General features: G+C 42.7%; 1 protein-coding gene across 1 annotated transcript; it reads left to right on the top strand.

Annotated features, from left to right (window-relative positions):
- Nucleotides 1-2,792: 2,792 nt before the first annotated feature.
- On the top strand, nt 2,793-15,238 carry LOC308111865 (cerebellar degeneration-related protein 2-like). The gene is made up of 6 exons (XM_080466953.1): nt 2,793-3,306; nt 10,464-10,576; nt 10,726-10,874; nt 10,960-11,124; nt 11,197-11,404; nt 12,392-15,238. Exons 1-6 carry the CDS (start codon nt 3,228-3,230, stop codon nt 13,157-13,159), a joined length of 1,482 nt encoding a protein of 493 aa, XP_080323079.1. The 5' UTR covers nt 2,793-3,227; the 3' UTR covers nt 13,160-15,238.
- Nucleotides 15,239-16,779: the final 1,541 nt, after the last annotated feature.

The raw sequence follows: 16,779 nt of genomic DNA, 5'->3' as shown, positions 1-16,779 counted from the left end.
AAATCAATATTTATAGTCACCCAAACTGTTCTAATATGTTTAACTTTAAATGATCACAAGATCATAAACACAGAAATAATCACCATTTCACTTCATTAAAAAGGGATTTGTTGTGTTCAGTGTCTGTTTCCAGTTGATTGAGACCATTAGAAATACTATTTAAAAAAAAAAAAAAAAAAAAACCCAGCTCCAAAGACTAGAAAATGGACAAATAAATGGTGCTGAAATAAATGTTTGACCTCAAGAAATTTCACGGTCATCAAGAAGAATCTCAGAGCATCTTGGAGTCGGAGCGTTTCGGAAACGTTCCCTTCTTTTGAGCCATTGTCAAAAAGTTGAGTTCTCAGTGGCTCTTGTTGTGTAAAGGGAAACCTGAAATGCAACAAAAGGTGAAGCTTTAGATTATTTGAGCCTGAAACGTGCAGTGAGCAGCTTAAAGAAACTGCTTTGAAGGGAACCGATAGACTGATATAAAGCGAGCAGTTATGAATTCTGACCAACATCCACCTACAAACCTTTAAGAATTTTCTGAAACCTGCCAGAAATCTTTTTTTTGAAAATTTCAAGGGGCATCATTGAAAGATTGTTGGAAAATAACAGCAATTAAGAAGTTTTTTTAATTAAATATTAAATAAGAGGGACTAATGATTGTAGAAATGCCTTAATTTCTGTTTTAATTTGATCTCTTATCACCAGAGGACAATTTATTTTCTTTTTCCTCTCGTTGGTAAATACTCTGATATGCAAACTTTGTACATTTGTGGCCCTCTCGTGTACTTTCACCAATACTCTTTGTCTTTTCCAAGTTATTGCCCTTTGTGTTGAAATAAAAATGTGTTCTGTTTGGTATCTGCCTGGCATACCTCCAAAAAGAAATATGTAAGGGGGGAAAAATTCAGATTTTAGATAACATGTGTTTCTGTGAACTGCAAAAAAAAGAAAAGAAAAGATAAATGATTAGAACTTCAGAAGGAAAAACTAAAACATGCAGTTCTTGAAGGCTTCTGAGTTACATCATAATCCCATTTTCCCCATCCAGAGTGGCTGAAGCAGCTCATATTCCTGATTTTGCACTTACCTCTCACCACAGCAGAGCCATTAGCTGGTGAAACGCTCGTCCATTAGCTCAGGTAGTCAGTTACAATCCATGTGTGTGAGGGTAAAAAAAAACCATTTATTGCTTTCACAACATCCATTTGAGTTGCAAATTATATTGATTTCACCCTTCTCTGATGTCTGTTTTCAATCGTCTGTCTGTTTTTAACATTGTGACGCCAGTCATGTAACACAGATTCACAAATACACAATGTAAAGTACGCAAAGGTTATTTGTATGACATTTTTTTAACAGACAGAAATGTCACATTGATGGATGAAGTAGGATCACTCTATTATGTCAAATCTTCAAGATGGGAAAGGGCTGTGATGCTGGCTGGTATAAAAGGTCTCTAGTTCCCTCTACTGGGCCACAAATGCAATACTATTAGTGGAAGACAATCTTTTTCAGCAGTTAAAACACAACATACTCAGTTTTCATGTCAATCCTAACAAAAGAAATATCTTTATTTCTTCACGTTTGACTTTATTAATGAAAACAGATACACAATAAGTACCCAGGCCTTACAGGTTACTTGATTTTAATGAGCGGTATTACTTTTCCTCCCCACAAGATAGAGCAGTTTGAACACATATTTTCATTTTTCTGAATTAATCCTGGTATTTAGTAGACATTTTACTCCAGGTGGCGCTATTACCAGATATTCTCTGCAGCTGAACTTGTAGTGAGTACAATACTACTAACGTTTGACTTTTTTAAGAGTGGAATAACTTAGCTTTTGTGCAGATATCAAGAGTAAATTAAAATTAGCTTCTATAATAACCTAATTCCCGAGCTTTACAGTTCAATTTATGGACGTGAACTGGAAATATGGAACACCACCCACAATAACTTCAACTGGATCCATCTATCATGGAACAGTTGAACCTTCAACTGAAAAATTTATATTTTATATTACAAATGGAGTGGGTGAAATGACATTTGGCTGTGTTATGAAGTCAGGACTGTGACAAGTATAGAGTAACAGCACCTCATCAATCTGAACATGAGCTGTTGCACTATACAGTAAAATGTTCACAAATCATCTCCTACAATTGCTGTGTTTTGCAGGCTCCATCATGCTTTTTCTTTTTTCAAAAACAGAAAGCTTGATTTATTGTTATGTTCTTCTAATTTATAGGACAGGCACAATACAAACAAGGCCCTGACTTCAGCTTATTCCTCTTTCTTGATCATTCAAAGTGAACACTGTTTGCTGGTGTTTATATTTTATATGTGTAGGACAATGATAAAAAAATAAAAAAATAAAAATGTTCCTGATCAAATGACATCATGCATTTGCTGTTCCGAGTTTCGAGACAACTGGAAAGCACCAACGCTTTCTCATCTGGGAGGACGGAGGAGAAGATGATGCATTCAAGTACACTTTGGAATTTTCAATTTAGCTCAGTCGAAGGTTGCAGCCTGTATTTAAAGTAACGGCGATTTTCGTTCTATCTTAACATGCTATCTGTAAATGAAGAGGCAGCTAACATTAGAATGTTTGAATTAACAGTCTTCGTGCTATCAGGATGTTTTCATCAATGTGGATGAGGGGTTGTCTCAAAGCGACGTGAGCACGGGTAGAAAGCGAAGTGACGTATGGTTTTAAACGCACCGTGAGCGCTCCGCTGTAAACAGGGACGGAAGCTCTTGCGACACCGCTGCCACGTCCGAGGCAGTGGAGCGGCAGGAGCGGTCACCGCGGCGGAGGCGTCCAGAGCGGAAACACCGCAGCAGCGTTGACCGCGGCGGGCGGCAGGAGCGGCAGGAGCGGCAGGAGCGGACACCGCCGCCGGAGCGGTGACCGCGGCAGAGGCGTCCGGTGCGAAAGCGGCAGGTGCGGTGACCGCGGCCGAGCAACAGCAGTGGTGCCCGCGGCAGAGGCGTCAGGAGCGGCAGAGTCGAAAGGCACGGAGCATCGGGATGAACCGGCGCTGGAGGCGGTGCAGATGATGACAGAGCGGGGGAAGAAGTGGGAGTGACCGAGCGGAGGAAGGAAAAGAGACAACAACACAACCCCGGACTGGAAGCAGCGAGCGCCGCGCCTTGTGGACATTCCTCCCCGGCCGGAGCGCGTCTGTCTGCGGCTGCAGGAGGAGCTCGGTGCGGGAAGCGGCGGAGGCTCATCCATGCTGAGCTCAGGGACAATGGAGGAGTTCATCACCGAAGAGGAGGAGCCGTGGTACGACCAGCAGGACCTGGAGCAGGGTAAGACGGCCGCAGCATCCCTCCTCCCGGTCACCGCCGGCCTCTCTCGAACAAAGCCTCCGTGTGGAGGGGCTGGGTCCCCCCCAGATTAAAATCCACATCCACACTGAACCAGATTTTCTCTCTACAAACGGGGCCTGAGCTGTCAGCATCAGACAATATCACCCGATCACGACAATAAAATGTCTAATTCCTCTTTCCAGTTGAATTTGGTGCGACAAACCACCACTTTTTAAAATTTCGGGACATTAAAAGGCGTAAAATGTAAGAGTCTCATCTCTCCAGAGATAGATATTTTTCCACATTCTCATTCTGTCGTATTACTTCTACCACAGAGGAAATAAAAAGTAACTGTCTCTAGAATATATTGCATATATATCACTATATTCAACTTCATTCATGTTAACTGAATGAGGACTCTCAGACAGAAGTTAAACATGGAGTTCCACAGGGTTCTGTCCAAGGACCTATACTTTTGACATCATACATGCTTCCTGTAGGGAATATTATCTGGAAACACCCCATTAACTTCCAGACGATACACAAATCTATTTATCCCTCCCAATAATCTGTCGGTCTATCCTGTCGTTTTCTCCTATTTCACCTAACCCCAATTGGAATAGCAGAAAGCTGCAACTTCTGAACCTGGGTCAGCAGGTTTCTTTCCGTTAACAGTTAGTTTTCCCCTTTTCCACTGTAAAAGATGGGCGGATTTCATCAATATTCATATGGCAAAACGATTGACTGTGCATGCACTGTGCGGTCATGCTTTGCAAATTAGAAATTACAATTTTTAAGCATGAAAGAAATTTGCACATGGACTCTGCAGACACATCTAATGGATAAAACAAAAAAAAGGGTTGAGTTCCAAAAGGTATCGCAAATATATGATGATCTCAACAATATACATTTTGCAAAACACTGAATTTCATGCACTGTGCATCAGCTGGTTTATTGATTCTGTTATCCTAACCAAGCTCAAGAATACCCGTTTTAGCTTCAGGTTGACCTAAGAAACACCATCATTGCATTATTCCATTTTAGAATGGAGGCCAGGTCTCAAACTCACCCCATGAACTCTAAACTCGCTGACACCAAGCAGTACATTTTGGTTGAATTCCAAATTTCCTGCATTTTTAAATCGAAAGACATCAACATAGAATCAGCCATAGATTACATTAGTTGAAGTAAGAGCGACATAAGTCTCTGCGGTTGACTCCCATTTCAATACATTTATTTCACTGATGATTGTTGTCTTTTTGCCTGCTCTCTGTCACCACGGAAAGTCATTGAAGACTGTCGACTGCAACAAGGATTCCAATCCCCGTCTCACACACGCCATGTCAAAGTTTAACTCGATTTTATTGAAACAGGAAGTTGTGAAGCCATGTGCTGTAATATCTTGAACGATATTTTCACACTCGTTATACCTCCTAACTCCGACGCTATAGTCCCAAACATCTCATCCTTTTCCTTCACAGACTGCAATCACTAATAATAGAATCTCTGCAAATTATATAAACAAGAAAGACTTGATTTATCATGATTCGTCAGAAAATAATTCAGTCAATATACATAGTCAGGGTTTGATTTGAGAAGAAAACTGCCTTTCAAAAAGCAATGTATAGATAGCGTAATTATATTAACATTACCAAAACGTAAAGATTTAAAACTTCATCTTATGTTAACTTTTTGTAATAAATATAATTAAGACAAACAAAGCAAAAATCCTATAATGGAGACAAATAATTTCTATAGCTTTTAAAGTAAAACTCTAAAAAGGGCCAAAATGCAGCGGAGAAGGAGGACAAGCTGTCTTTTTCTGTTAAGAGGGGAACTGGTTTCTTTTGTTTGAGTTACACGAAAGGCTTCAGATGTTCGAGGGAAACCATGGAATTAAAAAAGGCAGATCTGACTTCCACCTTTAAATAATCCGGGTTTTAAATCCCGAGTTTGAGACGAAGGTCGTCCAGTGCAAAGAAAGTCTCCAGTGGGAGTCGTAATGACTTAATGTGATACTTATCAAATCAGACTCTCGTCGATGCATACCTCCGATTTATTTTTTATCAATCATGTTAGAACTCTTGGCCTTATTTGAGGCTTGACCCACCCCCCACCCCCAATAAATAAAAAAAAATTATCAACCAGAAGGAACTGCCATAAGCTGATTTCCATATAGATGAGTGCAGGCTTTTTACTCTCCAGATCAGGGGGACTCATAACTGTCAAAGACATTTGTAAAATACATTTTGGACAATGTCAAACTTAAAAAACTTGATTTAACTCCAAGGATTGAGGGCTTGGTTGTTATTACAAAAACGTAACATGTGAATCACTCTTACAAACATCATGACCTAACAGTGGATTTTTATAAAAAAAAAAAAAAATTTTTATTTATGTTGCCCCTGACCTGCAGGCCGTTTCTCATTTCACACGACAACGTTTTCAAGCGAAAACGGAAAACCTGGGAGCCGTTTTGCACCGGCGTCGCGTAAACGGGGCCCAGATCACTCCGCGTGATGTCCTCCGCACCGCTGGCTTCATGTCCGCTCCTCATCTCTCCATCTCCTGCTCTCCAGCCAGCTAATTACACTGATGCATTTCCCCCGGCCGGAGTGAAGCGGTGCTGATGCTGTGGTTTCACTAAACACACGTGCGCACGTACGCACTCGCATCAGTGGGATGTCAGATTTATTAGATCTTATGGTGCAAAGAATTACCGGTCAGATGGTAAAAATAGACTTTTCCGCCTTGATTTTTGGGAGCTGAATGATGAAAAGAGACGGAGGAGGGTTGAAACTGAAGGAAAAGTCATAAAGGGGACAGTGTGCTGGCTGTTTGACAGAGCAGACGATCAGGAGAGAGGATATTGTTGGATGTTGTAGATCTACACAATCCTTATTTGTCTCATATGGGTGTTATTGAGAGAGGTTTAAGGATTGATTCACATCAAAAATGTTCATAAATGCTACAGGGGATATTTTTGTTCACACGCTTTGTAAAAAAAAACCAACAACAACTTTATGTATAGCCAGATTATGAAATGTACACGTCTCCTAATAGCATTCGATTCAGCAGTGAAGATGGCTGAAATTGATAAAGTTGTTCAAGTGGCTGGTGTCTGACGGAGCCAAGCTGGGCTGTAAAGTGCTGACTGTCTGAGCTCGTCTGTCGTCGGGTGACATTCGGCGATGTCGCCGGTCCTCCAGTAAGACACACCGCCATCGTTGAATTACCTTGTTTCCGTAAGGGAATCACTGGAAGCCGCTGTTCTGTCGGATCAGGCTGACCTGACCTGAAAGCTGCGGGAGAAAAACAGACTCATCTTAAGGGACTCATTACATTTAGGAACAAAGAGAGGAAAAATCCGGAGGTTTCATCGCTGGTGTACAAAGTCGAGAGAAAACGGCCGATATCGTGACTGTAAAAAGTGCCTGAAAGAAAACAGAAATAAGGTTTTTCCGGATGTGTCCCCCTGTGCAACGTAGAGGCCGCTTATAATGTAGCTCGCATTTCAACCCTTAAAGGTAGATAAAAAAACCCGGGGGGGGGGGGGGAGGGGGTGCAGACGTGTAATTAGGATGCTTCTTTGTTTGGGTCTTTTGTGTGTTTGCCAGAGCCTCGCCTGGCTCTCAACCGAGGAGTGAATACGTGGCCCAGCCGGCTGAGGCTGGAGGCTTGTCGGCGTCACTCACGTCTGATCAGAAGCTCCCTCGACTGTTCAAATGCTGCGATTGTCCGTGTTTACGTCACTTCGATAGCATTAAAGGGCAGAAGCAGCAAGAGAACATAACACAGCTGCTCTGGATCATGAGGTGCATCAAGGTTTTTGCTTTGGCAGTCAATAATTAATTTCCGGAGGTTGAGTGTTTGTTAAACCCTTTCAGTGAGGAGCTCAGGTCTGCAGCGCAGGAAGAGAGGAACAGGAGAAGTCCTGTTTCCCACATTCCAGTGAATCTCACGGGCGATATGCACTTCTGAGCTCCGCACAGGCTGTGAAAGACATCATGGTCCGAATGCATCCGCCTTCATCTGTTTAGTGCAAATTGTAAGGCTTGTATCTGAGACCAGACGAGCGATCTGGAGCGTCACGTGACGTAATTACAGCCCCAGTGATTTCATCCTGTGTGGTTCAATGTGAGTTCTGTCTGGAGCAAACAGATGAGCGTCTGTCGCTGGTATTGACTTGCAAAGTTGTTTTGCTTGTGCAGTGAGTTTTATCGATCGCTTCTCATTTCCTCTCATACTTTCGCTTGGTTTTCCTCTCCTCTTCCTCCTCCTCGTCTCCTCCTTTGTTATTGCTTCTTCTCACTGAAGCCCGAGGCACTTTTAGTCCTCACTTTGCCTCACTGGTAGCCAAATAAGGATTGACATTTAAATGTAGACAGTAAAACAGTGTTTGAGACGCCTGGTTTTACGTCTGCTGATGCAGTTGAATCGGCATTTCATCTACTTAAGAAATCTCACCCAGGCTATCTTTACATGAGATATTGTTGCGCACTTTTTTTAACAGTCTCCCTCACACATCCACATTCAATACCTTGGTTCTTAAAGGGAATATAGGATGGCTTCCTCTGTCTGTCCACTAGTTGGCAGTGTTGTTCTCCATCTTCAGCTATCTAAGTTGCTGATGTTTTTGGTATTCGATACATTACTGCTGACCAAACATCTTTATGCCTAAGAAAATACGCTTTACTCTTACTGGGGCTTTTTTTCAGTCCGTTTTCAATAATTAATACTTTACTTACTTCAGGCTAAAGAGCTTATAATGTTATAAGAAGGAAAGCCTCTTTGATTGTCAGGCTAAAAACAAAGCACTGCAAAGATTGGATGTATGGGGGAGTTGTTGTATTTTTAGTAACTCCTCGCTCACGACAACCACGACAAGATGTCTGTTCGGCTCTACCTGAGCAGCTGATGCTAAAGCCCCGCAGGAATTCACCAACCTGGCAACCCAAAGGAAAATGGAGGTAGCGATGCTTCGCTTGCATCTCATTAGTCTGATGAAGGTAAGGGCAGAACTGCCAAGTGAAGGAGGAGCTGTGACTAGAAAATAGAGCTTGATTTGGGTTGGATTTATTATGCTTAGAAGCTAACATGCCCATAAAACTCAGGAATGGGTTAGTCTTCCGGAAACTGTCAGAAACAAAAGTAACAGCAGCTACCAATGATTATACTACTTTGTGCTCTGGTTTTGGGCCTCACCACCGACAACCAAGGCGTCATTAGGCAATTTCTACAGCGTCAACTAATAGACTGTGTAGTTTGGTGAAAATATCAGGGGTCATATGTCATAGTCCTAAACTGAAGAATTAGTATTCTGAAACTATCCAACTTGTATCTTCATGCGATGGTTTATGATTTTAATCAGTGACCCTTGGCCACCCATGATTCTGCCACCAGTTAACAGCTTTTTCTCCTTTAGACCACGAGGGAGCCAAATAAAAGAAGGTGGGTTGTTAATAAGACCATGGGTTGGCGCTGTGGTTATTTAAGGGAAGGTTTTCTGTCATGGTGCAGGGAGGATGTTGACCAGGAAGCGCAAATAGATTTTTTATCTAAAAATAGTCTTTTCCACCTGTTTGAATTGATGTGGACTCACTGGAAAGGCCAGCTGATGTATTTTCACTGTGGACACAATAAGTAATTGTTTGCTGCAAGAAGAACCAGTATATGGCTATTTTTTGTTTCAGCTTTACGCAGCGATTGGAGTGGTATCCAGAAGACAGAACAGCACCAACTTGGATCAAAATCCACTCAGTAGCCAGTGTTAGACTGCGCTCCTTTAATAGACCACCTTTGATAGATAAAGATAATTTGGCACAGACGTTAGAGAAGTGAACTTGTGTTTGGAGGTTCGAATCCCATTGCCGAAGGTGTAGGTCCCTGAACAAATCCCTTGACCCCCAGCAGCTCCCTTGGTGATGCATGGCAGCAGCCCAATGCTCCTACTATCTATCGTCAGGGTTAACTATTAATAGGATGAGTTAAATGCTTAGAACGGGGGAAATCGACTAAGTATATCAATAGATTTACTGCAATACTACTTTTTGGCAGATGTGCCTGCAAGTTCTTAAGTGATGTCACTGACACCCACTGTTGTTGGATGTGTTTCCACCCAGACGTCCATCTTCTATATCTCCCAACTGACATTTCCTGAAGGGTAGAGTACACCCTGATCAGGTTATCAATCAATGACTCGAATCGTCAATGGAATGCAATAACACAAATATAAACGCGAGTTCATCGTCTGACTACTTTTTTTTCTCTTCCCGCCTGGCGCTTAAAGCATAGATACTTTTTTACCGTGGGTTTCTTGTGACTTGGGAGTCCACCCAGTCGGTCGCCGTTCATCACTGAAATCGGAAGCAGGATTTAATGAGAAGCAACTTCATTAGCTTTCATGGCTTCTTTTTCTCCTCCCTGACAGGCCTCTTGCTGTGCCATGCTGACTCAGGCCGAGCAATGTAGGCCAACAGCACTGCTGACTCAGAGCACACCTCGAACAGGGGGCATGATGACAGTGACTCATCTCACTTTGAGGGTGCATTAGCCGTCCGCAAGCACCAATAAAGACAGTACAGTTACTGTCAACAGATCACTTTTGCTGCATATCTTTAAATGTGAATCTGCTAGCCTGTTGGCTCTTGTGGTAACAGAACGCCTGCAGCATCCCGGCCTGTTGAAACTCGACCTATTCCCTGAGTGGAGGTGTCTTTCCCAACAATCCTGGCACCATCATTTGACCTTCACAGTCTGTAAGCGGAGAGAGGGAGGAGCGCCGCCCGCTCTATCCTCCTGTTCCCATTCTATAATTGAAGAGGCCCGGTGCGGTCTGAGGTGACGTGATAGACCGTCTGATCATCCCAGACCTCGTTATAGCCTTCCCCAAAATAGAGCAGCCCATTAATCGCGATAAAGCTACTCCAAATTGTACTTCTGCGGTACGTCTGCATATGTGAGATTAACTTATTCCATTTTTCATGTCTTTTCATCTCAATCCATCTGCTACTATTTTTCTTCCCTTGGTATTAATATTCATTGCTTCTTTTCCCGTCCTCACCTCTTTTTCCATCTCTCTCTGTCCGTCCGCTTGTTGGGCTGTTCGACTTGCCTTTGTTCTCTTATTTTGCCCTCTGTTTCTGTCTTGTTTCTAGACCTCCACTTGGCAGCAGAGTTGGGGAAGACTCTGCTGGAGAGGAACAAGGAGTTGGAGGACTCTCTGCAACAGATGTACATCACTAATGAAGAGCAAGTGCAAGAGATTGAGGTTTGCCCTTAGTCTTAGCTCAATAATGTGTGAATGTACTCTGCCTTTGCCTAAAGTGAGTTGGGCAGTGCCCCTGAGTAAAGGTGGATAATTGGTAAAGAAGATGGATGGATGTTTACGAGTCCCTCTGCTTATGTTGGCTCTTCCAGTACCTGTCGAAGCAGCTGGACGTCCTTCGGGACATGAACGAGCAGCACGCCAAAGTGTACGAGCAGCTGGACAGCACAGCCAGAGACCTGGAGCGCACCAACCACATGCTGGTGACGGACAGCAAGACCTCGCAGCAAAAGATCGAGGGGTGAGACGAATCCCGAGATTTTCCTTTTCGCAGTCGCCTCGTCCAAACGCCGGCTCTCACTAAGCTTCGTGCTTAATTTTTCCAGATTAACAGGAACCATCGATACTCTGCAGAACCAGGTGGAGTCTCTGTCTGGGCAGGTGGAGCAGCTCCGCTCCATGGAGCAGCTCCGAGTCCGGAGGGAGAAGAGGGAGCGACGCAAGACCATCCACTCTTTCCCCTGCCTGAGGGAGCTCTGCACAGCACCCAGGTAGATCTGTTATTTCCTCCACCGAGAGCAGCTGGTCAGTGATTGCCAGCTAATATTTGTCTCTGTTGTCAGGTACGAGGACGAGTTCGTAGTGGGAAGGGCTGAAAGCCTTTCTGTGGTCAACAAGCGTCCGCCGTTCGAAGAGGAGAACCAGCACCTGAGGGAGGCGGTGTCGGCTTTGCGAGCGGCGGTCCGGACGGAGAGGGGTCGGAGGGAAGGCGTGGAGAGGGAGTGTAACCTGCTGGTGGCAGAGTTCTCCCGCCTCCAGACACGAGTGCAGGTAAAAATACAGACAACAAACATTGGATAAAGAGATAGTGAGATAGTGATAAAGAGATGCTCTGCTTTTGTAGCACAACTTTGAAATAGTTTTTTTTAAATCCAAGAAAAAGCTTATAATTAGTTTTTGGATTGTTTTGGTTCAAGGATTCTCTGATAAGGTTGTGCAATATGTATGAGAACACATATTTTTGTGGTATCAGAGCAATGAGATATGGCTCTTTAGTTTAAAGTACCCCATTCCGTGCAATTCAAACGATCCACCATTAAAGGAAAACGCAACTGTTTGTGACATTCAGCCTCTAGGTGGCAGTGTTGTCATTTAGCATCAGCTTTTTCTCCCAGACAAAAAGGCCAGCAAGTAGAAAGCCTTCTCAATGTAGATACAACTAAGAATGAATTAAAAATCCAAGTGTTTTGGAAAGGTAATTTTTTTGTATACAACTCTTCTCCAAGGCAAACAATATTTAATGATACTATCAAATTTTTTCCCCGGAATAGGATTCTCACAATTTACTATTCTTGTAATTCTTAAACACCAACTTCCATCACGTGAAGTAAAAAGATAAAGTTCTAATACAATTTCAAGATTAGTAAACATCTAACTCAAGCCATTCTTACACTTTCTGCAGGAGTCTCTTCTAAATCGGAAATTGTTTAAATGAAAAAAGTCAAAATAGACTTTTTTTTCTACATTGTTTTTCCAGCTGTTAGTTTCTCTGGTGTTTGGTTTTCTTAGTTTTTTTTAAAATCATAAAATTGGTTACCAGCTATGAAGAAGATTCTCTCTTCCTCTTCAGTTGCAGCAAACAACTTATGAGTTATTTGTAAAGAATCTATTTGAAAGACTAAACTTCCCAGAAAGACAAAGTTAAAGTGTGTAAATGTTCAAGGTACCATAACACCATGCTAATCCTGAGAAACTTGTACGAATCCAAAGATGGCGGCTACGAGCTTCAATCTTTCCTCCTAATTTCTTCACTCTCAGGATGCAGAGAGCTGCCAGGCGAGGGTTCGGGAGCTGGAGGTGGAGCTGCAGGAGCTGCAGCAGCTACGTCGCGCTCGGACATTCCTCCTGAGCAGCGAGGACGATGGCGTGGCCCTCACGCAGACCGTCCTCAACAACACCCCCGAGACCGACACCTTCCTGGAGGCGGAGCCCAACGAGACGGGAGGCGGCGTCCGGGAGGAGACCGAAGGCGGCGGAGGCGTCGGAGGCGAGGCCTTACCCGAGTCCAGCCCCGTGAGGAAAAGCTGCAGCGACACGGCGCTCAACGCCATCGTGGCCCGGGACGCCTCGGGCCGCCGGAGGGGCAGCTACGCCCTCCACGCCAACAGCGTGAGGAAACGGGGCATGTCCATCCTCCGGGAGGTGGACGAGCAGTACCACGCCCTGCTGGAGAAGTACGAGGAGCTGCTGGGGAAGTGCCGGCGCCACGAGGAGAGCATGTGTCACGCCGGCGTCCAGACGTCCCGACCCGTCTCCCGAGATCCGTCCATGAAAGACTGCGCCATGGGTCCCACCCCGGCCCCTCCCCCGACCCCCACCCAGTCGCCCTCCACCCCCGAGGCCATTGAGAGCATCAGCAAGCAGGTGGAGGCGGTGGACAAGCGACTGGGACAGAACACTCCCGAGTACAAGGCTCTTTTCAAGGAGATCTTCTCTCGCATCCAGAAGACCAAGATGGACATCAAAGCTACCAAAGCTGCTAAATCCAGCAAATCTGGGAAATCCGGCAAATCTAGTAAACACTAAATTTACACTGAGTTGATGAGGATGTTGGTGTTCCAGTGTTCAAGTTCTTGAGTTTATGAACAAAGGCCTAGTGCGAACATTCAAGCAGTAAACAGAGGGTGCTACTTTAAAAAAAAACTTTAGTAAGAGTTCAGGACGACAGTTCGGATCAGAAGGTCCGAGGGATGAATCTGATTAGCATGTGGTTTCTTTTTGAAGCTCATTCAGCCATACGCGAGAATATTACCCTCATAGTCCTCCAGTCAGTGTACCAGCTGAGTCAAAACTGGCTTCACTGCCTCAATACCTTCCACGGCCCGATAACACAGCCGTAGCAGTCTGCTTCTCAAAAGCTTCACGGGTGCACTGTAGGCTCAAGCTAATTCCACAGAAAAGTATAGAAAAGCGCATGGGACATGAGTAGAACTCCAAATCTAATATTAACATGTACTGTGTCGTGTCAGCTATAAAGGACTTTACTAACATTTGTGTACGTACGATGGGACAAAGGTTGACCTCGCAACTCTAAAGCCACAGAATCGTTTTCTTGCGTAATCTTCATTATAAACTAACAGTGTTGAAAATTTGAGCGAAGTTATTTGTGTTGTTTATAAGCTCGGTTATTCTTATTTTAAGTTTTCAGGCACGCCGACCTTTAAGGAATCCAAGGCAGAAAAAGCGATTCAACCTTTAATCCTCAATTACATGACATGACGCAACCTAAAACGCAAGAAAGGTTTTTCGGTTTTCACTTGCCGAGTAAACAGGGCCTTAGTTGGATTGTAACCGTCCTGTTTCTACAGGTCAATGTAATCATGACGGAAGCAACGCAGAGAGAGAGAGAGAAGAAGAAGTATAAAGACGGAGATAAGCAGTGATGAGAGTCAGTTTGAGGTTGAGAAAGGGTCGAAGTTTGGTCCTTCACCCAGGAAGTTGGTATTCGAGTACTGCGCGAATGTGTAAGTACACTGTAGGTTTTGGTTTTTGGATGTTATGTAGGTAAGAAATGATAGGAATGTAGGTAAATATAGCAATTAAAGACAAATATGTCACGCTTTCCTCACAACAGATTCCAAATTGGCTTGTGCAGATACATAATTAATTAGTTTATTTAAGTAAATTGTAGATTTAGCTTTAGAGTTTTGAATTTATTAAGAGTAAAGCTGCTGTCTCCAAGAGAAGTTGCAAAGGACAATCTCTTCAGGTGGTTGTTTTCACTCTTTCTGGGCATTAGGATGATTTTAGATTGTCGCTGACATTTCTGGAACCTTTGGGAGCTTTATTTTCTTTTCTTTTTTTAAATACGAGTTTTTCTTCAAGGATAGCCACACAGACGCACTGTAACCGCTTAAGGCTTCAAACCAGGGCTTCAATTGACACCCAGCAGTCTTACCAAACTATAACCTGCAACATGTTGCACCTTTTTCACAATATACAATACCTATGCCTTTCTCTCCGGGTGAACTCCTGAAATCTTTTTTGTTATAATGAATGTTGTTTATAGCGACGATAAACTTCACACCTTGTTCCCGGGACCCGTCACTCTGTGACGGACGCCCGTCTGCTACTATACCGGAAAACTGCAGTGTGCAAAGTGCATTTTAGAAGATTGTCTCCTCAGACGGACGAATCGGAGCGTGGCGTGTGTTAGCGTAGACGGAAACATGCCAAACCACAGCCTGTCGTATAATCTGAAGGCTCCTCGGGATTTCTGTATTGTAACGTCTTACCTATTGCACTTGAAAATGTCTGATGCCTCTTTTTGTTTATTATTTTTAGCAATATGTATTTATTTGTGTTTTTTTTTATTTTTTATTACTTTTACAGTGCCTATATGTGAATGTCGATAACATAATGTCAAAATATTTAATTTGCTTTTATCATCCATTTTAAATATGTGTATTATTTGTTTACAAGACATCAACATTAAAGTGATATCTTAATAAAAAGCGTTCATATAATGCATCCCGTGTTGTTGGATTCACTATAATGAAGAATATTTGCTGCAGTTTAAAGTTACAGGATGTAACATTTCAGCGGTGCTTCTTTTCTGTCCTGACACTCGTCTCCACGGACTCCATAAAATCATTGGCGAATGTTTATCTGTTTGTCTGTTTGTTTGTTAGCAAGATTACGTCAAAACTCCTGCATGGATTTGGTCGAAATTTTCACCATAGAGGAGGATTATGTCAAAACAGAGCTTCACAAACATTTGGTGGAGGTCAGAAATCTCTGATTGCGCTTGTTGTAAATAAGACAGTACTAACTTTGATTGTTAACCTTTATTGTCAGGTAGAACTAGGGGGATACGATACAGTGAAATAATTTTAGCTCCAGTTGAAAGAAAATTTACAATTTCAGAAAACTATATTACTTAAGTGCTAATTCCCAATATGGGGTACATGTATAGTTACTCACCTGTAGGATTTATTTCATGTTTTTAAAAGGCATTCATCAAACCTATTTGATTTTTATGGAAGAACATTTATATATTAAACAATTTACTTACTTCAAATTACTTTGTTTAAAACATTAAATAGCAACAAACCTTGCTGCTGCGTGTATTCTAATAGTATTTTAAAAAAAACCTTTGACATGTTGCAACTGTGTTGTTTTGTCTTCATCCAAAACACCATCCGGTAGTATGTGTTTCAAATGGTTGCAGAGAAAGATATTTTCAATGAAGAACATATGAACGTAAAGACTTTATATTGGTCTCAAGGAAGAGGATAAAGGGAAAGTTATCCAATTATGTGGTGAGATTGAACACTGAAATTTTGTCATAATTATTGTGTTGCACATGAGTAACATCACCTCAAACATTAAAGACAACCATTATTTTAAAGTTGTCTCGCTCAGCCTCAGCCAAGTAGGAGAAACGTGCCGTCAAGGGGTGAGTCAAATGTACGTTATTTGATTAGTTGACTTGTTTCGTTTGTTTATATTTGGTGTGATCACCATTCATGAGTTCCGCTACGCTAAAAACAGAAGACAAGGGAAAGAACCAAGCGATTCAAATCAAACATTGTTCAAACGTTCTGTCAGTAGCTGCTCTTGATATTTGTAGCAACAGTGAATCGTATATTGTCATCCTGACCGCGTGGCCTAATGGATAAGGCGTCTGACTTCGGATCAGAAGATTGAGGGTTCGAGTCCCTTCGTGGTCGTCTTTTGGAACCAAGGAAATTTTTTGGGACTTTTATTTAGACAAAGTACAGTTTTAAGAGCGTTAACGCCAAATCCAACACGACTGCAAGCTTACTATATTGTTTTGCTAGTCAAAGACACAACGCAGCTCCATGGAAGGCGGCAGGCTAACTTACACGTTATGTTAGCCTAGCTTAGGTAGTGTTGACGACACGGCGCATTTAGAAAGTCATATAATGCCTAAAAAGCATAATGAGACACAGAAGTGCATGTATATATATATTTACACAAGAAAATAAAACACACTTCCGAATAAATGCACAACCGTCATAGTTTCTTTATATTGGTTAAAGTGTCATAGGCCCGGACGTGAAGCAGAGTGGCGCAGCGGAAGCGTGCTGGGCCCATAACCCAGAGGTCGATGGATCGAAACCATCCTCTGCTATTTTGATACTTTTCATATGGTTGCTTTTCAAATAGTATTAGGCCTTATT

The sequence above is a fragment of the Lipophrys pholis genome (assembly GCF_963383615.2).
Source record: "Lipophrys pholis genome assembly, chromosome: 1".
In the NCBI taxonomy this organism is placed as follows: Eukaryota; Metazoa; Chordata; class Actinopteri; order Blenniiformes; family Blenniidae; genus Lipophrys; species Lipophrys pholis.
This window is presented reverse-complemented; position numbering and strand designations above follow the sequence as displayed.